We start from the raw sequence: 26,626 nt of genomic DNA, 5'->3' as shown, positions 1-26,626 counted from the left end.
TCATGGGTCATGTTAGGGCGTAGAATTCATCCCGAGGGCAGTGGGAAACCCTGGCAGGGTTTTCATCAGGGGAGTGGCCAAATCACATTCACTCCAGGTAGATCCCAGGCTCAGCTGTACTAGAAGCATGCGATTTGCTGCCCTTTGGAGAAATGACGAGAGCTGCCAGTCTCTTGCTGGTCAGGGTGACAGAGAAGGGATGTGTGTTCTTAATTGCTGTGACCCCAGTCTCATCAGTGGCTTTCCCTTGGGAATAGACAGCCACCACCACCCACCCCCCCCCCAAGACATCCCACTTGTTCTCCTGTTCTTTCTGGGTCTGAGGCTGAGGGAAGGAGCACAGATCTGGGGAGGTCCGCCAGGACCCACCTTCAGCTTCTCCATTACTAACCATCTCTGTACCTTCAGGACAGGCAAGTCACTTCACCTCTTGGAACCTTGTTTCCACATCTGTGAGACGAGGATGTTTGTGGCTCTTTTGTCGCTGAGTCTTCATGAGGCTAGAATTACAAAACTCTGCGTTTAGCACTGTTCCCAGCACATGGTCAGCACCGTAATTGGCACACAGTAAACACTGATTCCTTCCCCACCTCCATCTGCTAGGGGGCCCCTGGTCTCCCCTCAGCTCCAGAGCTTTGCTCCCATTGTAACCCCAAGGGCCAGGGGGCCAAGGGAATCAGAAGTCCTCATCCCCCCACCTCCTCTGCCTGCTGCAAAGCTGAATATCAATCTCTCGCAGCCATCGCTCCCTCAACCACAGCTTCCAGCTAACCTTGAACCAGGCTGTGCTCAGGTATCCTTACAGGTCTTTTTTTTTTTTTTTTTTGTAGGAGCCAAGCAGGTCTAAACTTTCCAACCCTCCATGATGGACTGGTGCTTTGCAGAACCTCCTTTCAAATCCCAGCTCCTGTGTTCCCCTCCTGTTCGCTACTAATAACCCGGATCATATTCAGAGCCAGTGCAGTTACAAAACCCTTTCACGTCCTCTGGCTCCCATCTAGATCTCTCAGAATAAAAGCCAAAATCCTGAAAATGGCCTGCAAGGTCCCCCAGGAGCTGACCCCCCCAGACCCTCCACTGCTCACTGACCTCATCACCTATTATTCTTTCCCTGGCTCATTCCATTCCAGTCATACCCACCTCCATACTGTCAAGCACATTCCCACCCCAGGGCCTTTGCACCTGCTGTCCCCTCAGTTGGAATGCTCTTCCCCAGATATCTGCAGACCCTCTCCCTCACTTTCTTCAGGCTTCTGCTTTTCTGCCTTGTATGAAATGGCAATCCTTCACCCCTAGCATTCACTGTTCCCCTCACCCTTATTTATTTTCTTCATAGCGCTTGTCAACAACCGACTTATATATTTAGTCACCTGTTTGTTTATCATTTTCTCCTCTACCCTCCACCAGAATATAATTTCCATGAGGTCAGGGTAGAGTTTGTTCAGTGTCATATCCTGAGCAGCAGAAACAGCATCTGGCATGCAGCAGGTGTCGGATGAACATTTGTTGAATGAGCAAATGCCTAAACAAACCATTACCTCATTCGGAACTTGGAACAGCCCATTTGACAGATGAAAAGTACTAACACCCAAGGTCTCATCCTCAGTTACACAGGGAGTGAAGACTAAGCTAGTCCGGGAGCCTTGGCCTCAGGCTCTCCTTCAGTCTGCACGGGGCACATTCCTCTGCTGGCCAGTGATTTTCATACCATCAGGATTTCCCCTGACCTTTAGCCCTAGAGGAAATGATATCGCAACTGGAAGAATACCCAGAGGGCTGGGAGCTGGCAGCGAACGCCCCGGCAGCTGCAGGGAGTGTGTTAGTGGATTCTGACTTGGCCAGAAAGGCAGCGGACGAGCAGGATGAAGGCATGTAAAAATATCTGCGCGCGCCTGGTCCACCGCCAGTGTCAGTCACCAGAGGGAGAGAGGTGGTCTGCATGTCAGGAGTTGGGATGCAGGACCACAGGGCTGTCTTCCGTGGTTGTCAGGGGCCAGGGCATTGGGTTCCATGTTTGGGACCCTTCCTTGAGCAGCTCTGGAAGCCTGTGACCTATGGAGCACAGGAAATATCATCGGGCTTCTGACCAGGAGACTGTCCTGAGCCCTCAGCTTCCTTTACGGGCTGGCAACCCTGGGCTGATCATTTTGAATCTCAGTTTTCTCCTCTGTAAAATGGGGTTACACTTCTGCTACAGAGTGTTTTCATCAAGGTCAAAGGGGAGATGGGGAAACTGCTTTGTAAGCTGCAGATTTCTAAACAAATGCAAGAAATATTTTGCACGAGTAGATTGTCCTGTAGGTGCTTTGGTGTGGTTTCACGTGTATGATAGTCTCTCCTGGACACAGGCTTTGTCCTCAAATCTGCTCCCTGGTGTCCCGACCCACCCAGCTGCTCAACTGCCAAATGTAGGCATCATTCGGGACCCCCTCAGTCCCTCATATCTAAGCCATCAGCCTCTCCTGTTGCTGTGCCTCCAACTATATTCTTAATATCCCTGAGGATCCAGCCTCCCTCTCTCCACCACGGTCAGCCCCTCCACATGGCAAGCTCATTCCCAATCCAGATTCTTTCCTGATCCTCCTTCAGCTGGGACCCGCTGGCCCGGATCTCTGTGTGGCTGGCTCCTTCTTGTCTTCCAAGTCTCAACCCAACTGTCACCTCCCTAAAGGGCCTTCTCTGACCGCTTTCTAAGCAGCTGCTCCAGGCCGCGTTACCACATACTGCGTTTGATCTTCAGAGCATTTTCTGAACCTGCAATCATCTTATTCCTTTATTTTCTTACCTACCATTTACTGTCCAACTGCCCATTTGGAACTTAGGCACTGTCTGTCCTGTTCACTGCTGAATCCCTGCTGCCCGGGACTGTACCTGGTTCACAGTAGGTCTAATAATAGATGGTGATAGACCATCTTCCTGGTGGGGACAGATGTGAATCTGGTTTCTAGATGATGATACTAGTAAACGAGTACGTGCATCACTGCCCTTGACTGAGGCAGTGTCGGCAGAGTCTGATTTATAAAGTAAGCAGAGCAATTTCTAAAAGGAGACTCACACCCCAAAGAGGAAACCAGGATGCCTGTATAAGCCAAGGCAGCAGCAACTGTCACATCACATATTTAGGAGTGGCACTGGTGACGTCTCCCTGCATCCCGTGCGGGGGACTCCAGAACTTGAGAGTGTCCAGTTTGCGTTGGGCTTTCTCAGGGAGTTGGGGGTTAGGAAGCTGACTTTGGGATTCGCCTGTTAACTTTATATGTTTCACTCCAAGTGCCCTTGAACTGATCGAGGAGGCTACATTTATAATTTCTGAACTATGTTCATGGTTATAAGAAAGCAAGTTCTTTTTGGCCTGAGCATCGAGTAGGGGCCCAGTCATCCTTTGTTAACAGATCTTTACTGACCCACTGGTGATTCTGAGCATCCCCCAGGTGACCAGGTTTGTTCCCTCATCTCACAGTGCTGGTGCAAAGAAGGCTGGTGCGTCCTCACGTTTCTTTTCTTCTTTGTTCCTTTAGGTGGGCTTGGAGAGCAGCCATCTGAGAGCTGGTCGAATGCTACAGCCACGAATACCAGCAGTGAGGAAGCTAGAGAGGGTAATGTGAGGCCCCACCAGGCCTTGGGGTACTCTTTGTTTTTCAGTTGTTGTAAATTTCACATAACCTAGAATTTACCATTTTAACCATTTTAATGTGTACCATTTCGGGGCATTAAGTACATATACAATGTCGTACCACCATCACCACTATCTAGTTCCAGTCGCACCCATTTCCCTCCCCCATCCCTGATCCTGGCTTTGGGAACCTCTTATTGTACCTTTTACTTCAATCTTAGTGAACTAGAAGCAGTGAAGTCTGTGAATGAGGGGGCAGTGAGGCCTTTTGTTGAGTGGGGTGGGCCGTCTGCCAGAGAAAGGTATAAGGGTGGTATTTGGTTGCTCGGGGACTGGATGGCCTCCAGTTAGACTCTGCAGTCTGGGCGTGACTTTTCTCTGTAGCCCTTGGCTGGCGAGCTGAAGGCCCGGAGGACGGAGAGGAGGGATGACGGGGCTTTGGGAACCAGGGGTCTGACAGAATGAGTGGGCCTGGGAAGCAAGAAAGGGAGCTAAAGCTGGGGTGGGGACTGGGAGGCAGGTGTAGACTAGAGACCCCGTGGACAGTTGCGGGGGGGCTGTCTGTGGCAGGGGCCTGCCTGGAGGTACCACCTCTGCCTGTCTGCACACCAGCGCCCAGACGCGCATGCGCTCTCAGAGATTCTAGTGGAGATTATGGGAGGCACCTCACTGGAAGCATCTTGGTTTTGGAGAAGGTTTTCCTGTTCAGAAGCTGTGCTGGAGGAGAAGGGCTGCTGGGCTTCTGTCCAGCCTGCATCCTGCAGGAATCAGGGCTTGTTGCCGACAAGGGCATTCCTTCTATTGATACATAAAATTAACGCAGAGCAAAATGAATCATTTTTAAAATGCCAGAATCCTGTGTTTCAGGGATGTTTCTGTAGAGGTGAAGTACAAACCATTATTCACTTCATTTTATGTTCTTTCTTTAATGTTATTTTATATTTTACACACACTATATATATAACTTCACAGTAATGTACAAATGTGATGATATCATCATATACTTTTCTTAGTGTTGTTTTTTTTTCTTTTCCCTTTAATTTGGCTACCTCCTTCACTTCTTTTTTCCACATGTTACCCCTCTACTCTTCCCCAGGTAATGCATGCTAATAACTTTGTTTTCACCCTTTCATATTTTTCTCCATGCACATATGTTCACATATACACTGATGCAGAGATGTATACATATGCATACATAAACATACATATAAACACATAAACATATATACAGATATGTTTTGTCCTTTTTTTTAAAAAGGGGTCATATTTGATACGTGTTTTTTATGCATTATGCTTTTCTCACTCATCAGTAGCTCATGGAAAACCCCTCCAAGACACTTGTATAACTTCAATTTATTCTTTTGAATAGTTGCGAAATATTCCTGGTATGAATGGGCCATAATTTATTCAATCCTTCTTTTATCAGTTAATAGTAACTTCAAGTTTTTGCCATCATAAACAATGTTGCAGTAAAATACCTGAATATAGATCCTTACACACTTAGTATGTTTTAAATAGATGTTGCTAAAATGCATTTCAAAAGGTGTAAGTGTGCTCCTTTCACCATGTCCTCCCTGGCACTAGGTATTATCAGTGTTTTTAATAATGGAAACCATAGCTTATTATTAGTTAATTTGTATTTCTCTGACTGCTGGTGACTTTCAGCGTCTTTTCCTACCTTTGTCAGTGATTTGGGGGTGCACTTCTGTGACTCGCTTCTTCCTGTCCTTGGCCCATTTTCCTGTTGGCTTGCTGATCCCCTCTTAGCAGTCTGATCTCCTTTAGAGAGAGGCAGACTCTTCCGCTCACAATCCCCACCACCACCATTTGACAAACGTGCTGATTTTAAGTCACACCAAGTATTGCTGGGACCGTGCGCAGGGCCCCTTTAAAATCTGTATTTTTCTGCTTTGCTTTCTCAAAGGTATTTTGACTTAGGCGTTTTCAGGCTCCCAGTGACCTGGTAAAATCCGTGTCACTTCATTTTGGCCGCAGATGACCAGCACTTAGTGGTGAAAATGGACACAGGGTGTGAGGATGAAACCAGAAGGATTTGCCATTACCCTTCAGTGATGTAGATGCCACACCTAATTTTTCCTTCACGATTTAAGTGATTTATTATGGCGTGAAAACCACCCCCAAACTTAGTGACTTCAAACTGTGATTTGTTATCTCTCATGATTCTGTGCATTGACTGGGCTTTCGGGGGTGGTTCTTTGGCTGACGTCAGCTGGGGTCACTCACTTGATTACATTCATCTAGCAGCTGGGCTGGGCCGAGAGGGCCAAAAAAAGCTTTAGTCACATGTTTGGTGCCTCACTGTGCCTCCACATGCTGTCTTTCCACATGGACCTTCACCATTTAGTTGTCTAAGGATTTTTTATAGCATGGTGGCTGGCTTGCCAGAGAGAGGAGACAGAAGCCACCAGTCCACTTAAGGCATGGACTCTGAATGCTACTTCTGCCACATTCTGTTGGTCAAAACAAGCCAAAGGGCCAGCTCAGCTTCAAGGAAAAGAAAATAGATTCCACCCCTTAATGTGAGAAGTGGCATGAACTTACAGGGATGAGAGCTGTGGCCATATTTGGAGACCATCTACTGCCTTCCCTCCCTGCATCTTTCCTGCTCACCAGCAATAGCTATTGTCAGAATTTTTAATATTAATATTTACTGGTTTTTTGGGGCATCATATTACCCAACCAAATAAACTTGAACAGTCAGACACACTTGGGTTTGCATCCCAGCAAGCCACTTAGTAGTTACAACCTTGGATAAGTTATCCAGCTCTTCATCTAAGGTTTGGAGAGAATTAGAAACAATATTTATGCAAAGCGCATCGCCATGTGTCTGGAACTTAAAAGGTACCCAATGAGTGTAGCTCTTCCCCTTCTCTCTCTCCACCTTCACCTCCAAGAATTAGATTATCCAGCACGAAGAGTGCATCGTCCACCTCTGGACTGGGATTTCACAGCTGTTTAACAGCTGCACAGAAACACCATTAAGGAAGACAGGAAGGAATAAGGCTCCCGCAGCCCGTTACAATTCTGCCTCTGGTTGGGTTGTACACGGTACTCACACTGCGACGAGAGATCTTCTTGGGTGTCTTGAGGAGGATGATGACAGCACTGCCCCACCCATGCCACACACCCCTGCAGCTGGCTACATCCATAGTCTGCAGCCCCTCAAATGATCCTGGTGTGTTTCAAGAGGATAATGTCAAGGTTAGGCCAGTCCCTTCACTCTGTATTACAGCAGCAGACAAGTAGGTCTTTAAGCATCCAGGGTGAGCCTGAGGAGGAAGGAGACCCCCAAGGTGAGGTGAAGGCCATCCCTTCTAGCTCGTTCCCCCAGCCTTCCCATCTGTCCCTCCAGGACACTGTCAGGTGCCAGCCTGGGTGTCTCTTGTTTTTGTTTGAATTAAAGATAAGGCAAGTTGTGTCAATCTCAGATTCCCCTTTAATCACAACCCACCCCGCTTCCGCCACCCCCAGAAAAAGGGACCGCCCAAGCAGGAGAAAGGATCTGAGGGAAGCCCCTGGTCGGCTGGCTGCAGGACCAGGTATATTTCCTGGCATTATGTTGCTCCCCTCAGCCCTGATGGCAGGGATTTGTGCTTCCAGCTTTGGGGAGGTCTGGGGGGCTTGGGGAATTGCTCACTCGGCACCCCTTGGCAGACTGGTCTGAGGAGCCTTCCTACCCTGGAGATGAGAGCTCAGCATGCATTTCGGGGCCGATAATGGGATTAATGAAATGGAGTGTGTAACTGTTCCTCAAATGAAGCTGCGACTGTTTTGGTAGAGCCTGATTTCCAGGACCATATTCATAAAAGAGAATGGACCTTTCACTTTCTGTAGCAGTCACTAAGGGCTCTGTGCTGCAGCAAATAATAATGGAATCAGGTTGCACCAGAGAGCAGGGATCCCTCAAACTTGGGCACAGAGCCTCACCTGACCCCTGAATGTCACTTATGTCAGCGTATCTGGGTGTAACCATTGAACCTGACTTTAGGCATTCTTTCTAGCCTGTCCCCAAATGCAGATGAGATGGTGATAACTGCAGCTCTCGTCGAGCCCTTACACAGCAGACGTTTGATGTTCATTGCCTGGTTCCATGCCCATGACATCACCATGCAGCAGGAAGGAGATCTCAGGGGACAGTGGCTCATCTAGAGCCACACAGGTAGTGAATGGCAGCATTTACCTTGAGCCTAAGTCCCCCTGGCCCTGAATCTCTTGCTGTTAATCTTTGGGCTACATCAGTGGTTCTCAAACTTCCTTATGCATCCGAATCACCTGGGAAGCCTGAAAAAGCACAGATGCCTTGACAGTCCTCTAGGCCAATTGAGTCCCAATCTCAGGGCAGGGGGGCAGACACCAGAATTTTTTAAAAGCTTCCTGATTGAATCCAATGTGCAGCCAGGTTTGGGAACCATCGTGCAGAATAATCCACAGTCTCCCCCTTTACTGAGCCTTTCAAGATCGCCACAGGCAAGGTGCGAATTTGCCCATCACCCGTGGGGTGAGGGTTATGCAGGTGGCTGGACTGTCAGGGTGTTTACTTCCAGTGTAGGAGGGACTGGTTGACTAATCGAAAATCCGCAGTTCCTTGCTTGAGGAGGCTGTGCCATTTATAATACGGCTGTGCCTTCAGCTGGAAACGGAACATCGAATAGCTGTGGCAGATTTTCAGAGAGGATAGGGTACACTCCCAGAGCCAGAGAATTTAAATGGACTTCATCCCCAGCCCACCCCGCCCCCAGCATGTTAAATCCCTTCAGACACCCCTGAAGGGAGTCCTCCTCTGCATTTGCTCCTCTTCAGATGCAGGCCTCTTGGACCATAATAAATAATTACATCCTTCTATTTGGACTCCAATTCCAGATAGTAGTAATCCAAGAAAATCCAATAATGACAGTTGCATTAAGATCCTTCTTCCAGGCTAAGCAGAACATCTGTTTAGACATATTTTTAATCGGCAAATGCTTCCTGTGTTGAGTCCTCAGCAAATTAAATTTCTCACTGGACCGAGGGGGAAGCTGTCATTCAATAACCCATCTCTGGAAATTACACCCCAGTCTCTCTCCAGGTGCACTTAAGATTTTCCCATGCTGACTCGGCTGCACCAGGCCCTAACATTACTGGGTCACATGTGTATATAGCACAGCTTCTCTGAGAAACATTGGATTTCTTAGTGTTAGTCCCTCAGATAGAGAAGTATTGATATTTTTGCCCATTCTCCAAAGGAGAGTTGGCGGCGGAGGAAAATTAAGAGACTTGTTGAAAACCGTATGGGAAATAACAAACTTCCACTTGCTACATCACTGCCTGTGATTACTTAAGACAGGATTCTCAGGATTTAAACATTAAGGACTTCAGGGCTGCCAACATTTTGGAGAGGTTTCTGCCGCAGAATTGTTTGGACTGTTGGGTTGTTTATTTTTAGAATAACTCATCCATTCTTTAACTAATTAATTCAAAATCCAAGAGCACCGAATGCTTACCACCAGCCAGACACTGTGCTGGGTGTGAATAGAGTGGTGAATGAGCCAACCACAGTCCCTGCCCCCATGGAGCTTCCAGTCTACTGGGGCAACTCACATTTGAAATCTGGATGCAATTTGTAGTCCTGGGCTAGGAGAGCAAGTTAGAATATCTGTAGAGACCAAGCAGGTAATGTCAATGGGTGAAATGCCTGGATGGGACCCTGAGGAGTGGGAGATAGATTCTAGCAACCAGGAAAACGTGTACCCTGACTGTAGAGAGCAGGTGCTACTTAACTGCTATGGGTTGTAAATGATGGAAGATGGGCCCACTGTTGCCAGATCTTTCCATTTTTAAAGAAAAACTAGAAAATCTGGATTTTTATGTGAAATTCCTTGATTTTTAAAAGTTGGCTTCTCAAATGAGAAGCCAACTTTGTTTTTAAACAAAACAAAACAAAACCCCAAAGTGTAGGCCAAAAGCATCCAGGCCAAACAAAACACATCTGTGGGTTGGGTTTATCCCAAGAGCTCCAAGTGTGTGACTTCTGATCTAGAAATTCTAGCAGTAAAACAATTATGTTCAGGCTTAAAAATGTGTTATATGCCAACTTTCTTGTTCTGGCAACTGAACTGGCAGGGACCCCTTTTACAAACATAGAACTACTGGAAAAAAATATAACCTTCCTCTTACTCCAAATTAAAAATACAGAGTTAAGCTCAAAGAAAAGATAGGGAAATTGTCATTATCAGAAAAGAACAGGGAACATAAACCCATGAAACTAAGCTTCAGATGGTGGCAAAACTGTGCAGAGGGCACTGAGACTGGGCCAGGATTTGGGGTACTGAGGGCTGGTGGTTTTTTTATGCCCATGTAACAGCTATATAGGTTCAGGATTTGTGGCCTTGGTCCCATGGCCTTGGAGACTGAGATCTTGCATAAAATGAACTCCTTCAAAGGGCTTCCTAATCATTAAAAAAGAAAGAAAGAGAGAGAGAGAGAGAGAAAGAAAGAAAGAAGAAAGAAAGAAAAAACAAAGAAAGAAAGAAAAGAAAAGACTAGAAAAACTCTGTCCAGTGGCTGAAAGAAGGGGCAAGAAATCTTGCTATCTTTCCTAGGTTCTAAGTGGGGGTAAAAACATATCTTCTATGAGAAACTGAATCCCAAAGCCTGTTCCTGAGACAGGTATAAGTTCTCAAATTTCATTTCCTATGTATGGAAACCATAAACTTAGAAATTAACATAAAAATTGATCTAGGACCCATAGAATCCCAAGAGCCCTGAAAAAATGAAAATCAGGGTCACACTCATTGCTGAGGGCATGTGAGACTCTTGCAGAAAGGAATAACCCTCCCCCACAAAATGAACTTTAACTAAAAACATTAGAAACACAAAAAGTTAATCCATGAAGGATAATCAACAGAGACAATAACTTGGAGAATTAGTACCCCAAGATGCAGAAATAATAGAAGAATCTGTGTGAGATTAAATAGGTATACATAAAATGACTAAAGAGCCAATGGGAGAATTTGAAACTATTGTGGGGGAAAAAAAGAACAGATCAATTTAGAAGCCACTAAATAGGGCTTTTGGTAATGATAACTGTATTTATTGAAACTGGAATGGGATAAATAGTATATTGAACACAACTGAAGAGAGAATTATTGAAATAGAAAATAGATCTGAGGGGGAGGAGCTTCAAGATGGCAGAAGAGTAAGACGTGGAGTTCACCTTCCTCCCCACAAATACATCAGAAATACACCTACATGTGGAACAACTCCTGCAGAACACCTACTGAATGCTGCAGAAGACCTCAGACCTCCCAAAAGGCAATAAACTCCCCATGTACCTGGGTAGGGCAAAACAAAAAAGAAAAAAGAGAGACAAAAGAATAGGAATGGGACCTGCACCAGTGGGAGGGAGCTGTGAAGGAGGAAAGGTTTCCACACACTAGGAAGCCCCTTCATGGGCAGAGACTGCGGGTGGCGGAGAGGGGAAGCTCTGGAGCCACGGAGGAGAGCGCAGCCACAGGGGTGCGGAGGGCAAAGTGTAGAGATTCCCACACAGAGGATTAGTGCGGACCAGCACTCACCAGCCCGAGAGGCTTGTCTGCTCACCTGCCGGGGCGGGCGGGGGCTGGGAGCTGAGGCTCGGGCTTCGGAGGTAATCACAGATTGCCAACAAACACATGAAAGGATGCTCAACATCACTAGTCATGCAAATCAAAACTACAATGAGGTATCACCTCACACCAGTCACAATGGCCATCATCAAAAAATCTACAAACAATAAATGCTGGAGAGGGTGTGGAGAAAAGGGAACTCTCTTGCACTGTTGGCGGGAATGTAAATTGATACAGCCACTATGGAGAACAGTATGGAGGTTCCTTAAAAAACTAAAAATAGAAGTACCATATGATCCAGCAATCCCACTACTGGGCATATACCCTGAGAAAACCATAATTCAAAAAGACATGTACCACGATGTTCATTGCAGCACGATTTATAATAGCCAGGACATGGAAGAAACCTAAGTTGATCATCGACTGATGAATTGATAAAGAAGATGTGGCACATATATACAATGGAATATTACTAAGCCATAAAAAATGAAATTGACTTATTTGTAGTGAGGTGGATGGACCTAGAGTCTGTCATATAGAGTGAAGTAAGTCAGAAAGAGAGAAACAAATACCATGTGCTAACACATATATATGGAATCTAAAAAAAAAGAAAAAATGGTTCTGAAGAACCTAGGGACAGGACAGGAATAAAGATGCAGATGTAGAGAATGGACTTAAGGACACGAGGAAGGGGGAAGGGTAAGCTGGGACGAAGTGAGAGAGTGGCATGGACATATATACACTACCAAATGTAAAATCGATAGCTAATGGGAAGCTGCCACATAGCACAGGGAGATCAGCTCAGTGCTTTGTGACCACCTAGAGGGATGGGATAGGGAGGGTGGGAGGAAACACAAGAGGGAGGAGATATGGGGATATATGTATATGTATAGCTGATTCACTTTGTTATAAAGCAGAAACTAACACACCATTTTAGAGCAATTGTACTCCAATAAAGATGTTAAAAAAACAAACAAACAGAAAACCAAAGTAGTTCTAGAAGTTGTAGACACTGTAATAAGGCAACAAAAAGAAATTAAAGGCATACAAATTGGAAAGGAAGAAATAAAACTGTTCTGATTTCCAAATGACATGTTTGTCTATGTAGAAGATCTCAAGGAATCTACCACAAACAACTCCTAGAACTAATTAGTGAGTTTAAGAAGATGGCAGAAGACCAAAACACAAAAAAGACCAAAACACAAAAAATGCTTATATTTCTAATAATTAATGTGCAGAAACCAAAATTAAAAACACAATACCATTTATAATCACTCAACAAAAATGAAATACTTATACACTTTAAAAAACATGTATAATATTTGTGTACTGAAAATTACACAATGCTGGTGAAAGAAATAAAGACCTACATAAATGGAGAGAAATACCATGTCCATGGATTGGAAGGAAGACTCAATATAATAAAGATGCCATTTCTCTCCAAATTGATCTGTAGTTTTAATGTAATTCCCATTAAAATCTCAACATTTTTTTTTGTAGACATAGATAAGCTTACCCTAAAATTTATATGGAAAGACACAAAATTCATATGGAAACATAGCTAAAACAATGGAAAAGAAGTCTAAAATGAGAGTAATCACTCTGCCTGATATTAAGGCTTACTACAGGCCTTCCTCAGTATCCCTGGGGGATTGGTTTCACGACCCTTCATGGATACCAAAATCTGTGGATGCTTAAGCACCTTATATAAAATGGCATAGTATTTACATATAAACTATGCACATCCTCCCATATACTTCAAATCATCTCCAGATTACTTTTAATACCTAATGCATTGTAAATGCTACATGTTTGCTGGTGCACGGCAAATTCAAGTTTTGCTTTTTGGAACTCTCTGGAATTAAAAATATACTTTTGATCCACAGTTGGTTGAATCTCCAATGTTAAACCCAGGGGTATGGAGGACTGACTGTATATAATTACAGTAATAAGACAGTGTTATATTACCAGAGGGATAAACACATTGATCAATGGAACATAATAGAGAACCCAGAAATAAACCCTATTACTATATGACCCAGCATATTGGGTATTTATCTCAGAGAAATAAAAATCTTCACAAAAACACCTGTTCATGAATATTCATAACAGGTTTGTTTGTAAGAGCTGGAAACAATCCAGATGTCCTTCAGCAGGTAAATGGTTAAACAAACTGTGTACTACTCAACAATAAAAGGAAACTATTGATACATGCAACAACTTGGATGAATCTCCAGGGAATTGCACTGAGTGAGAAAAGCCAATTCCCAAAGGTTATACATTGTAGGATTCCATTTAAATAATATTCTTCAAATGAAAACATTTTTGCAATGGAGAACAGATTAGTGGTTGAGAGTGTAGGGATGGGTTGGGAGGGAGGGGAAGGGAGGTGGATGTGATTTTAAAATGACAATATGAGGGATCCTTATGGTGATGGAACTATTCAGTATCTTGAATGTGGTGGTAGATACACAAACCTATACATGTTATAAAACTGTGTAGAACTACACACACACACACACACACACACACACACACACACAAGTATACATAATGGTGGGGAAATCTGAATGAGATCAGTAGATGTCCATATCCCAGTTGTAATAATGTACTATAGTTTCATAAAATATTTCTATTGGGGGAAACAGAGTAAAGGGTATAAAAAGTCTTTCAGTATTATTTCTTGCAACTTCATGTAGATCTACAATTATTTCAAAAAATTTTCAATTTACAAAAACTATTTCATATACAGTAAAAAAGTAATATTGAACCTCAACATTATGACCATTGCAAAACTTGTTTTATTGTTTCTTGTGGGAAATGTATTGCTCACAGAATAACACCTATTGAATGACTCATTTAAAACAAAACACATAATTACACAAAAAGATTGAAAATATGTAGATGCAGAAAAGTTATATGAGGCAAATACTAATCAAAATAAAACTGGCATAGCAATATTAATATCAGTCAAAATAATCTTCATTATGGATGAACATTATTACAGATAAAGAAGGTATTTAATGATGAAAGAAGCAATTTAGCTGGAACATTTAACAATCCTTAACTTGTCTTATTTAACCAGCATAGCCTTGAACAATATGAAGGAAAAATTAAAAATAAAGGAGAAGATGACAGTTCACAGGCTTAGTTCTCAAGGTTGTTTAAAACACTTTTCTCGGTAGCAGATACACTAAGGAGCCAAAAACATTTGTAAGTAGAATATTTGAACGACATATGTAGCACCCTTCAACCATCAATGTTGGAAACTGATGCACATTATTTCAAGGTTATAAGGAATATTTATAAGAACAATCACGTAGTGGGCTACAAAGCAAGGCTCAAAACAACAAAGAATTGATACCTTGGAGCATGGGCCACCATCCATGGCCAGAAGGCCAAATCCAGCCTGCCATCTGTTTTTGCAAATAAAATGTTATTGGAACACAGCCATACCCATTCATTTACACAGTGTCTACGGCTGCTTTCACACTATAATAGCAGAGTTGGGTAGTTGCAATAGAGAATATATTAACCACAAAACTTAAAATATTTACTATCTGGCTTATTACAGAAAAAGTTTGCTGACCTGTGCCTTGGAGAATAGGTCCTTGGAACACAAAGCAATGTTAGACATCAATAACACACACAGAGAGACAAATGTTTAGAAATTAAAAATCACACCTCTAAATAATCCAAGGATCAAAGAACAAAGTCCAAATGGAACTTACAGAATATATCAAAGTCTAACATTGAAATGTACATGTCAAAAGATGGGATGCAGGCAAAGAGGAACTCAGAGAAATTTTAGTATTAAAATGGTAATATTAGAATGTAAGAAAGATTGAAAATTAATGTGCCAAACATTCAACTCAAGAAGCTAGAAAAGGATGGCCGATTGATTTGTTACAAAGGTGCCAGGACAATTCCATGGGGGAAAAACTAGTCTTTTCATCCAACAGTGCTAGTACAACTGGATATTGCATACAAAAGAATGAAATTAGACCCCTACCTCACACCATATACAAAAATTAACTCAAAATGATTGAAGAGCTAAATACAAGAGCGAAAAGTATAGAACTAAACATAGATATAAATCATTATGAGTTTGGATTAAGCTGTACAGGTACACCTCAGAAATATTGTAGGTTCGGTTCCAGACTACCGCAATAAAATGAATATGGCAATAAAGTGAGTTGCACAAATTTTTTGGTTTCTCACTGCATATAAAAGTTATGTTTACAATATACTGTAGTTTATTAAGTGTGCAAAAGCATTATGTCTGAAAAAATAATGTACATACCTTAATTTAAAAATACTGCTAAAAAATGTTAACCATCACCTGACAATTCAGGGTTGCCAAAAACCTTCAATTTGTAAAAAACACACAATAAAGTGAAGCACAATTAAACAAGGTATGCCTGTAATTTATTATATATGATACAAAAAGGCAACAAAAAAAATGCATAGATTGGACTTCATCAAAATTAAAAACTTTTGTGCTTCAAAGGACAGTATCATAAAAATGAAAAGACAATCTATAGAATAGAAGAAAATATTTGCAGATCATATATCTGATAAGGGTCTGGTATCCAGAATATATAAAGAATAATTATAACACAACAATAAAAAGACAACACAATTAAGAAATGGACAAAAGATTTGAATAGACATTTCTCCAAAGAAGATATACGAATGACTAGTAAGCACACGAAGAGACATTCAACATCATTAGTCATTAGGGAAATGTAAATCAGAACCACAATGAGATGCCACCCACTTCACACCCATTAGGATGGCTATAATCAAAAAGATTGATGATAACAAGTGTTGACGAGGATGTGGAGACACTGGAACCCTGATGCTTTGCTGGTGGGAATGTAAAATGATGCAGCTCCTTTGGAAAATAGTCTGATAGTCCTCTAAAAGGTTAAACATAGAATTACTATATGCCCCAACAATTCCACTCTTTGGCAAATACCCAAGAGAACTGAAAATATATGTCCACACAAAGTAAATGGCATCATGACTCTCTTGCAGATGGCAAGGAGAATGCTATGCTTCCACAGAGCCCTGGGACCTTGCATGCTGGAGCTGAGACCTTCTCTCCCCGGGTCCGAAGAGCTACAACCTCAAGGACAGAGAGGATATGGCCAGGAGGGGTCATCCCCTATGTCATTGGAGGGAACTTCACCGGTCAGTAGCTCCAAATGAGGCCTGGTTTGGGGCTGGATGATTTGTCTTCCTAGGTGGGCAAAGTCCTCCCAGGAAGGACTTCAGTGGGATGGAACAGACGCCGGAGCCATAGCAGTCCCCCTGCTGAAGCTCCCTCTTGCCCACAGGGTCTAGTGCAATCGACCTGAGGAAACTGCAGTCTCTGTTGGTGCTATGTCCTCAAAAGTGGTCACCTGGTCCCTGAGGCTTCATGCAGGTGGTGACCCTATGACCCTGGTGGAGTCCCCGCCCTCCTTCCTGACAGCATCCATGCCCTTGGTTCTGTTGCACTCCCATGGCATTAACCCAGGGCCACCAGTGCCAGATCCTTAATTAGGTGCTGGTGATAAAAATATGACTAAGATGTCATCCTGCTCTCAAGGGGCCCTCAGCCCTAATAAGAGAGAGAGAGATGTGTTCCTAAAGGATTAAAATGTGGGAATTGCCATCAGCTACTAACTTTGGTTCCTTGGTGTCTTAACCATGTGCTTTCAGATCTGGTGTGCTTTTCTGGCCAAAGATTTATATAATCTTCTTCCAAATTAACTAATTTTATATAGAGAACTTTGTTTACACGGAGATATTTGTTATTAGTAGGATTGCCATTTTGGTGAGTAATTGCTCTATAAACAATTTTAACTAAAAGTGTCAAGATGTCACTTGACACTTGGATGGCTAAGTTACTCTTTCTTCTATATGTATGTTTTGGGGGGACATTATGACACCACACCCGCATCTTCTACACTATGATGGGAGCCTCCCAATGGTTCGTTGGTTTGTTTTTTGCAACGAAGTCTTTCTAGAATTCAGACCCAATCCCCAACCATCCTGTGTACTTCCCAAACAACTATTTTTCTAGATCCTTCTCATTGCTTCTAGCAAAATCAAAATACAGTAGTATTATTTATTTCAGACTGATAGATTTTGAAAAGAATACTTATTGACTAGATGAAACTATCAGCCTAGAGTTTACTTTATTCTTGCTCCCAATTTACTTACTGCTTTTCCAATTTCTAATCAGGGAAATATGAAGAAAGGTTCAGAGGAAGTATGAAATTCATCTGTTTTCAAAGGACTTGCAGAAAATTAGGCTCAAGGATACCCCAGCAAGACTAAGTGAGAGAGTGGCATGGACATATATACACTACCAAATGTAAAATAGATAGCTAGTGGGAAGCAGCCGCATAGCACAGGGAGATCAGCTCGGTGCTTTGTGTCCACCTAGAGGGGTGGGATAGGGAGGGTGGGAGGGAGACATAAGAGGGAGGAGATATGGGGATATATGTATATGTATAGCTGATTCCCTTTGTTATACAGCAGAAACTAACACACCATCGTAAAGCAATTATACTCCAATAAAGATGTTAAAAAAAGAATGATACAACAGGATTATTATATTTGAAAAAAAAGGAACCCCCAGCAAACACTGAACCCCAATGCAAAAGTAGCATGAATGTACATGCAAATAGAATTTATAGAGCATATGGGAATACCGTCCTGTAGGTATAAAATAGAATGAAGGGGTGGAACGCAGTGCTGGTGATTTACTTCAAGAGCCTAAAATTGCCAAATTGAATAACCTGAGTAACATTTTTTAAAATTTAGAAAAATACTTTCAATACAAAGGAAAAGTTGGGAAGCTGGGGACATTTTGAAAAATCTATTTTTACCCTCTCTCCCAATTCACAAACTCCTACTCTCTAGGTTTTGGTAATTCAGGAAAGTTATATTGTATTCTTAGCTAGGGAAATCCTTAGTCCTAGTTCATTTTTATCCTGGGGCACCCAGATGAGCTTTTTTTGATCATTAGAACATGCTTTGTTGTCAGCCAGCATCTAAGGAAGGTATGGACCTGTCATTTCAGGAAGCCAGAGAGCCATTTTTAAGCAGGCCATGAGACACTGGGAAAAGCACACCTGTGTGACCTTCATAGAGAGGACGGATGAAGAAAGCTTTATTGTGTTCAGTTACAGAAACTGTGGGTAAGTGAAAGCAAGTTCACCTCAGTGGAATCTGAGGCAGACAAGTCAGATGGCTCATGAGTCTTGAATTTTCTCTCTGAAACAAAGTGTTTCCAATATGCTGTAATATATAGAAGCCCAGCATTTGTCAGAAACTCTTCTTGCCCTCAATGAACTCACAATCCAGGGACAAAGTAGGTAGGTCAAGAGGAAGACTCCAGAATGACAAGGTGTCTGTATCTCCTGTCATGGGAGCAGTTGAAGGAATTGGGAGTGTTTCATACAAAGTGGTTCTGAACCACCTTGGGGCCAGTGATTCCACTGAGAATCTGATGAAGCTATGGGCTCCCTCATTATGGATGTACATATATGCAAAATTCTTCATGTAATTTTGTGGGCTCCATGGGCTTACAGACTTCCTCCAGAAAACATAACAAATAATAAGATGACTGGATTCTGACTATCTGTTATGCCAATAAATGTAAGTGTGATACACTCTCCTATTGAAAGGAAAAGTTTCCCATATTAGTTCAAAAACTTAAACCCAACTACATGCTGTATACATGAGATGACTACTGAAGAAAATGATCCAGAAAGGTTTAAAAGTAAAAGGTAAGAAGGCATACAGGCAAATACCAACAAAAATAAAGCTGGGATCACAATTCTAGTTGTAGACAGGCTTTTTTGTTGTTGTTTTTTTTTAAGTCAGAAAGTACTAAAAAAAAAAAATGGTGAGACAGTTTATAATGAGAAAGAATTCAAACTACGGTGAGAATGTAACAGTCATAAATCTTTATGCACCAAATAGCATAGCATTAAGAGTCATAAAACAAGCCCCAGGGGTTTCAAGGGTAAATTGAGAGAAACACCAGCAGCAGAGGACTTTATTTCATGTCTGTGAACCCAAGTAGGTCAATGTCAAGTTGACCGAAAAATAAGTAGAGATTTGTAGAGGACTGGAAGAATGTAATTAGTAGAGTTGATCCTATGAGTCAGATTCTATAACCTGATAACACATTTTTTAAATGCCTACTGAATGTTTATAGACATTGTCCATCTGTTAAGTATTAAGAACACCTCAATGGGCTTCCCTGGTGGCGCGGTGGTTGAGAGTCCGCCTGCCGATTTAGGGGACATGGGTTCGTGCCCCGGTCCGGGAAGATCCCACATGCTGTGGAGCGGCTGGGCCCGTGAGCCATGGCCGCTGAGCCTGCGCGTCCGGAGCCTCTGCTCTGCACCGGGAGAGGTCACAATGCTGAGAGGCCCACGTACCGAAAAAAAAAAAAGAAAAAAAGAACACCTCAATGAATTCTAAAAGGCAGAGATAACATTAAAATATTCTCTGATTGCAAAGCAGTGAAACTGGACATAACATAATAACAACAAAAGATAGAATAAATACTCCTGCATTACCTGGTAAGTTAAAAATTCCCTTTTTTACAACTCTTAGGTCATAAAGAAATCAGGATTAAAATGATAAGAAGTCTAGATAAATGAAAGCCCTACAATTCAGAATTGAAGAGATCTGGGTAAAGCTATGTCCATAAGAAAACCCACAGCCTCAGATACCCACATCACTAAGAATGACAATGAAATATTCAATTCAAAGACATAAGCAAAATAAATAAATACATAAAACCCACCACCACGACAAAACAAACCTAATGAGAGCAGAAGAAAATGGACAAGGTAACACATTATAGGACTGATAAATTGAAGAGTAAATTCTTTGAATAAACAAACAACTGTAGACAAACTACTTACTCCTTAGTCTAAGACAAAAAAGTGACAATGCAGAAATACACAAAATCAGACATGCAAAAGGGGGAAATAACCACAGATTCAGCAGAATCATAAAAGAGTACTTTATAAAACTCTAAGGCAAGAAATGTGGAAATCTGGATAATGTGAATGACTTCAAGGTAAATATAAAGAGCTGGCACAGGCCAGTAACTGAAAGAAATCGGAAAATTGACAGAAAAACTTTCTCCCCCACGCCTCCAATGTAGAGTTTCACAGATGAATTCTTTCAAAACTTCAAGAAACAGATTATGCTGGTACTATTTAAGTTTTTTAGAGCATAAAAGAACACTTTCTTCCAATTAACTTTTAATGAAGTATCATGGCATTGCTACCCCCTAATGAAAAAGATGACACCAAGGAAGAAAATTATAGACTCATCTAACTTATGAACAGCCATGAAAAATAGAATAGAAGAGTAGGCTGCCAAGAAGGTTTATCTAAGGAATACAAGACTAGTTCAACGTTAGGAAATCTGTTTGCATTATTCAACATATGGATAGATCAAAGGAGATAAGCCATATTCATGTCTCAATAGATGCTTAAAAGGCATCTGCACATTTCGACATGCCTTTGTTGTTTTTAAAAAGTAGTCACGGTAGTACAAGAAGAGATGTCAGGGATAGATCCTTGACTTACACACACACACACACACACACACACACACACACACACACACACACACACACACACATATATATCCCCAAAGCACATTTCATGTTTATCAGAGATAATTCTAGAAGCATTTCTGTTAGAGTCAGGAACAAGTCAAAGATGTTCATGATCACCACAATTATTTAACATTTTTTTCTGGAAATAATAGCTAATGTAATTTGACAAGAGAAGGAGATAAACACAATGAATATTGGCAGGAACAAACCAGTGTTTGTATTGTTTGAAGTTAATGTAATGTGTGCCTAAAAAACTCAGAAAATCAATTGAAGAACAATCAGAAACAAAAGGAGACTCTATTAAAGTGACTGATTACAAAATTAATAAACAGAAAATTAATTACTTTTCCTTTAATGAAATAATTTGATATACTTTCATAATGGAGAAAATCACAACTTTAATAGAAACATAGTAGATAATATATTTAAGAATGAACTTAACAAAAATGCAAACATATGCCAGACTTATAGAAAGAAAATGCCAAAACGCTAAAGAAACTTAAAAAAGAAGAAAAAATGAAAAGGCATACCATTTCCTGATATGGAAATGCCCAACATAGTAAAGATGTCAGGACTTCTTAAAATAACCTATAAATTCATGCCATTCTGATTTGTATGTATATGTGGGTATGTGTATACATGTATTTTAAGAACTTGAACAAATGGTATTAGAATTTTTCATGTAGAAATAACTGAGAGAGAGGGAGAGAGAGAGAGAGGGAGAGAGAAACCAAACAATAGTGACAGGGACAGAGATAGGGGAGTGTTTGGTGTTCTATCTCAACATATAGGATATTAAAATGCAAATGAAGATAATAACAATTAAAACCATTTGGAACTCAATAAAAAATAGATAATATGGAACAAAAGAGTTTAAAATGAATATGTTTATACACAAATTTAGGTAGCATTTTAAATGAGTGAGAGAAAGATGGATTAGTCAATTGGGATATTTGAACATTGGGATAATTAAATAGCTCATTGTGAAAAAAATAAAGCTGGAATCCTACCTCACTTCTTTTTTTTTAAATTAATTTATTTTTTAATTTATTTATTTTTGGCTGCGTTTGGTCTTCGTTGCTGCACACAGGCTTTCTCTAGTTGCGGCAAGCAGGGGCTACTCTTCGTGTGCTGCACGGGCTTCTCATTGCAGTGGCTTCTCTTGTTGTGAAGCATGGGCTCTAGGTGTGCACGCTTCAGTAGTTGTGGCACGCAGGCTCAGTAGTTGTGACTCGAGGTCTCTAGAGCACAGGCTCAGTAGTTGTGGCGCACAGGCTTAGTTGCTCCATGGCATGTGGGGTCTTCCTGGACCAAGGCTCGAACCCGTGTCCCCTGCATTGGCAGGCAGACTCTTAACCACTGCGCCACCAGGGAAGCCCTACCTCACTTCTTATACCAAAAATTATTCTAGCTGGATCAAAGATATAAACATTTTGAAAAGAAAAAGAAAGAAAAGAAAAAGAAACAAAAATTTGAAAAGTATTAGAAGGAAGCAAGAGTGTATTTTACTTATAATCTTGGAACGCAGATGGCCTTTCTAAACAGAACATAAGAACATAAAGAAATTACATTAAAATTTTATATGACAAAAACAACACAAAAAACAAAGTTAAATAAGAAATAACAAAGCAAGAAAAATATTTGTAACACGTCTGATAGTCAAGGACTTGATCCCATAATGTACAAAGCATTCTTACAAATCAGTAATAAAAAGATGAACAACCCCCCCAAAATTGGGGGAAGATGTGATCTCACAGTTCACAAGAAAAAAATATAAATGTCACATAAAACATGAAAAACTATCCAACCTCAGTACAGTGAGATACCACTTTTCACCTATCAAATTGACAAAGATAGTTTGGCAAAACCAGTGCTGTCCCAGTTGTGGGGAAACAGGGCTTTTTAATATACTATTAGTGGGCATATAAAGAGACGCAACATTTTGGGATTGCAGTTTGATAGTATCTATCAAAATATCACATGCACATACTCTTTCTTCTATTAATCCCACTGCTAGGAATTTACCCTGCCACAAATGAGAAAGACCCTAATGGTTTCTTTGTTTTGCATTTTGTTGTTTGTTTGTTTTGTCTCCCTCTCCCCTGAGGCTTTGTTTAAATAGCAAAAACTGGAGTCAGCCTAAATGTACATTAATAGGAGACTGATTAAATAAATTTTAATACTATGTTGCTTTGAAAAAAATTAGATAAGTCTACATGTGCTGTTATAAGATCTATAAATTAAGGAGGAAAAAAGGCAAGATGAAGGACAATGTACATGGTGTATTTTGTAATTAAAAGAATATATGTACATAGATGTATTACATATTTTGGAATAGCATTTAAGAAACTGTTAACAGTGGTTATCTTCAGAGCCTTAATACTTAAATCTTTTGTAACATGGGCGTGTATTTTTTAAATGTTTTATAGAAGTTATTTGAGTGGTGGGATTATGGGCCATTTTAATTTATTTTTTATACTTTTCTATATTAGGAATAATGAATATATATTTAAAAAGATAACTGTGCCCAGAAGGGGAGTCATCTCTAAGGCTCCTCTGGTAATAGTATCAAGACTCATGCTTTACAGAAACCATTGTCTCCTCCTTGTCATCAGAGATGGTCCAGTGGAGATTGGGGGGTGGGGGAAGTTAGTTGCTTTTTTCCTGGAAGAGAGGCCATATCTTTCTTCAGATTCTCAAGGGAATCCATGACCACCATAAAGGTCAAGAACCATTTTTGGAGGGAATTTCTGCGTTGAGAGGGAAGTTAGACAATGAGATCATTTTCAGCTCTCAAGTCTGCGTTTCTTTTAGACACACACACACACACACACACACACACACACACACACACACACACCCAAGGGAGGGGTGTTAGACTCTTGCTATTCCCTGATCTGCTGACCTGGGTATTTCTGCAACTGTCCAGCTGTTGTTCCTATGTTGGGCGCCGAGGTGGAGGCCCGCAGGCCATATCCATTGGGAAAAACTGTGACAAGTTTGGGATTGTGGCGCATGAGCTGGGCCACGTGGTCGGGTTCTGGCATGAACACACCCGGCCAGACAGAGACCAGCACGTCACCATCATCAGAGAGAACATCCAGCCAGGTAAGGAGTCTGTATGGAGCCTGGAAGACACCCGTCAGGCAGGTGGCATCCATGGGGTCAGGAAGGAGTAAAGGTGGGGGGGCGGCGGGGAGCAGACAACACTCGTTTATAAGTATGGAGGCCTTTGTCACTAGCACTGTCCATCGGTGGCCCTTCCTGGGAGGTCATCTGCCAGAGCTTGTAGGAGAGAGCAGAAGTGAAATAACTTTCCACGTTGTAAAGGAATCCAATTCCATTTCCTAACAGGAACAGAATCTACCAGAACACTGTTGCAGCATCAAAGCTGATAAGCCAGAAAAAGAGTTCTCCCAGTTGCTTTTCTAAGACTCATTTTTGCTGATGTAGGCAACATATTTTTGAAACTGAAATATAATTAAGATACAGTACACGTAAAAAGAGTATTCCTGCCTATCCCAAGGCAGATAGTGTCTAGATTTCTCAAAAATACCTCCTCCTGTGAAACAGTTTTATACATAAATTCATACTGAACATGAAAGTAGCTGGTTGAATAATATAGTTGCCTTAAAAATGCTTTTGAGAGCCTGAATTGTGAATGTGGGGTTGAAGTTAACTCTTGGATTTGTTTTCTTTTGTTCTGTCAATAGCAAGATTAGAGATTTAAAAACAATTTTTTTTTGAGCAAGCAGACTGATAATTAACCTGTCTACTAACTGAGTTTGGGAGTTTTGTTTTTGTTTTTGTGTTTTGCGATACGCGGACCTCTCACTGTTATGGCCTCTCCCGTTGCGGAGCACAGGCTCCGGACGCGCAGGCTCAGCGGCTGTGGCTCACGGGCCCAGCCGCTCCGCGGCCTGTGGGATCTTCCCAGACCGGGGCACGAACCCGTGTCCCCTGCATCGGCAAGCGGACTCTCAACCACTGCGCCACCAGGGAAGCCCGAGTTTAGGAGTTTTGAGTGGCATTTTGGGAGGGGTGTTGTGTGGTGGGGTGCGACCTCATAGTGCTGTTCTGTTTCAAATTTCCAATCGGTTAAAAACAACAAGAACCAACACCAAACCTGTCATTTGTCTGATTGGGCTAACAGAGCTCTCGGAAGTTGCTATGGGCCCTCCTTCTCCCTCCTGTGCCTCCTTTCAGGTGCCTGCCTTGGTTTTCAAAGGCCTTAACAGAGTGTTATGTCACAGGTCAGGAGTATAATTTCTTAAAAATGGAAGCTGGGGAAGTGAGCTCTCTGGGAGAGATGTACGACTTTGACAGCATCATGCACTACGCCCGGAACACCTTCTCAAGGTCGGAATCTATGGTTATGCCTCGTCTGTGTTGTAATGTGCCTGCCGCAGGCTTGGGTCGGATTCCTGGAGGTCTGCAGAGAGCGGGTCTCTGCATGTCCCTAGCACAGTTGGCGTGTCTGTCCTTGAAATACAGTGGCCTCTGGGCTGCAGTGAAATATAATCTAATCAGGTTCCCGCTAATAAGATTGAATCCCATTGTGAAGCTGGTGTTTCATCATGCCCTCGTGTCACAAACAGCAAACTAGAAAAGGGAAATTATCAAGAGGTTAGCTGGGATAATAACTTAGAGGCTCCTTATAAAATTTCCAGTGGGGGGGAGGGTGGGTATCTTCTAAAGTATGTCCTTGATGTAAGCATGGTGACGCTAACCAGTTCTCCTAGAAGCAGTGTGGTTTATTGGGACCTAGACTGTGCCAGAGCTGGGAGGGTGGTAAATCATGGGTTCATTTTAGAAGAAAATGAGGCTCCGGCCAGCTGGTGGGCATGCAGGTAGCTGGGGTTAGAGTGAGAACAAAACTCCAGGTCTCCTGCCTGCTGGCTGCGCACGATGGTAGCTGTTTTCCTCAAGCGTGGTCACACCAGTTATGTACAGCTGGCATCAGCAGGATCTGTTTTGATGAGTTCGTGCTGTGCTGGACCCAGTATTTAAGTATTTTCTGTATTGCCCTTGCTTCTAGATCATATAACTGTTTTGTATATAGAAGTTTTCCCCTGCTAGTCCCAGTTTTGTAGGTCTTTCCACTCGACTTAAAGGAGACACAGTGCGAGTATTCTCTCTTGGCATTTTTCCCCCAGTCTCTTCTTAAAACCAGCTTGTTTGCTCTTTATTTATTTAATCATTAAAAAAGATTTGAGGTGATTCCCAATATATACAAGAAGAAAAACTAGGTGAGAAGACTTGGGGATGGGGGAGGGAAATATAAGGGTCGATGGCTAAGTTGAAGCTTGGCATCAGTTTGGTATTCAGAATATATGCCATCAAGTCATGTACCCTTTGTTGGGGTTGGCAGAAAACCCTGCCCTGTGCTTCCTAGCAAGTCATAGCAAAGAGGGAAACAATCCATTTCATAAGTCTCTGTGTCCATAAAGATCAAAGGAAACCATTAGGTCAGGAGACATAGTGCTCTTGGGAGTGGAAGGAAGACTATTTACGCAGGCTGATTGGCTCTTGGGTACGGCTGCTGAAAGCACCCTGTTGATGAGGTCGTAGAACCGTGGGAGACATCCTCCAACCCTCAGCATCCCACGTTCCACGGGGGCACTGTGCTCTGGAGGGGCTCTCCAGAACTCTAATGGGAGGAGTTTGGCCAAAGTTAGCATCTTTGAACACCTGGCATGGGAGTGACCTACCCTGTTTTCTTTACTCTTCTCCTCGCTCTTTATCAGAAGACACAGAAGGCAA

The 26,626-nt window shown here is 42.0% G+C and overlaps 1 protein-coding gene across 1 annotated transcript in view; it reads left to right on the top strand.

Moving 5' to 3' along the window:
* Positions 1-26,626, top strand: part of TLL2 (tolloid like 2) — a 130,331-nt gene that overhangs the window by 59,567 nt on the left and 44,138 nt on the right. The window contains exons 3-7 of the mRNA XM_004268391.3: positions 3,519-3,596; positions 16,258-16,413; positions 18,296-18,413; positions 23,793-23,971; positions 25,117-25,222. Coding sequence (XP_004268439.1) covers positions 3,519-3,596; positions 16,258-16,413; positions 18,296-18,413; positions 23,793-23,971; positions 25,117-25,222 — 637 coding nt within the window. The remainder of the gene's footprint in view (positions 1-3,518; positions 3,597-16,257; positions 16,414-18,295; positions 18,414-23,792; positions 23,972-25,116; positions 25,223-26,626) is intronic.

This window comes from Orcinus orca, chromosome 14 (genome assembly GCF_937001465.1).
Source record: "Orcinus orca chromosome 14, mOrcOrc1.1, whole genome shotgun sequence".
Lineage (NCBI taxonomy): Eukaryota > Metazoa > Chordata > Mammalia > Artiodactyla > Delphinidae > Orcinus > Orcinus orca.
This window is presented reverse-complemented; position numbering and strand designations above follow the sequence as displayed.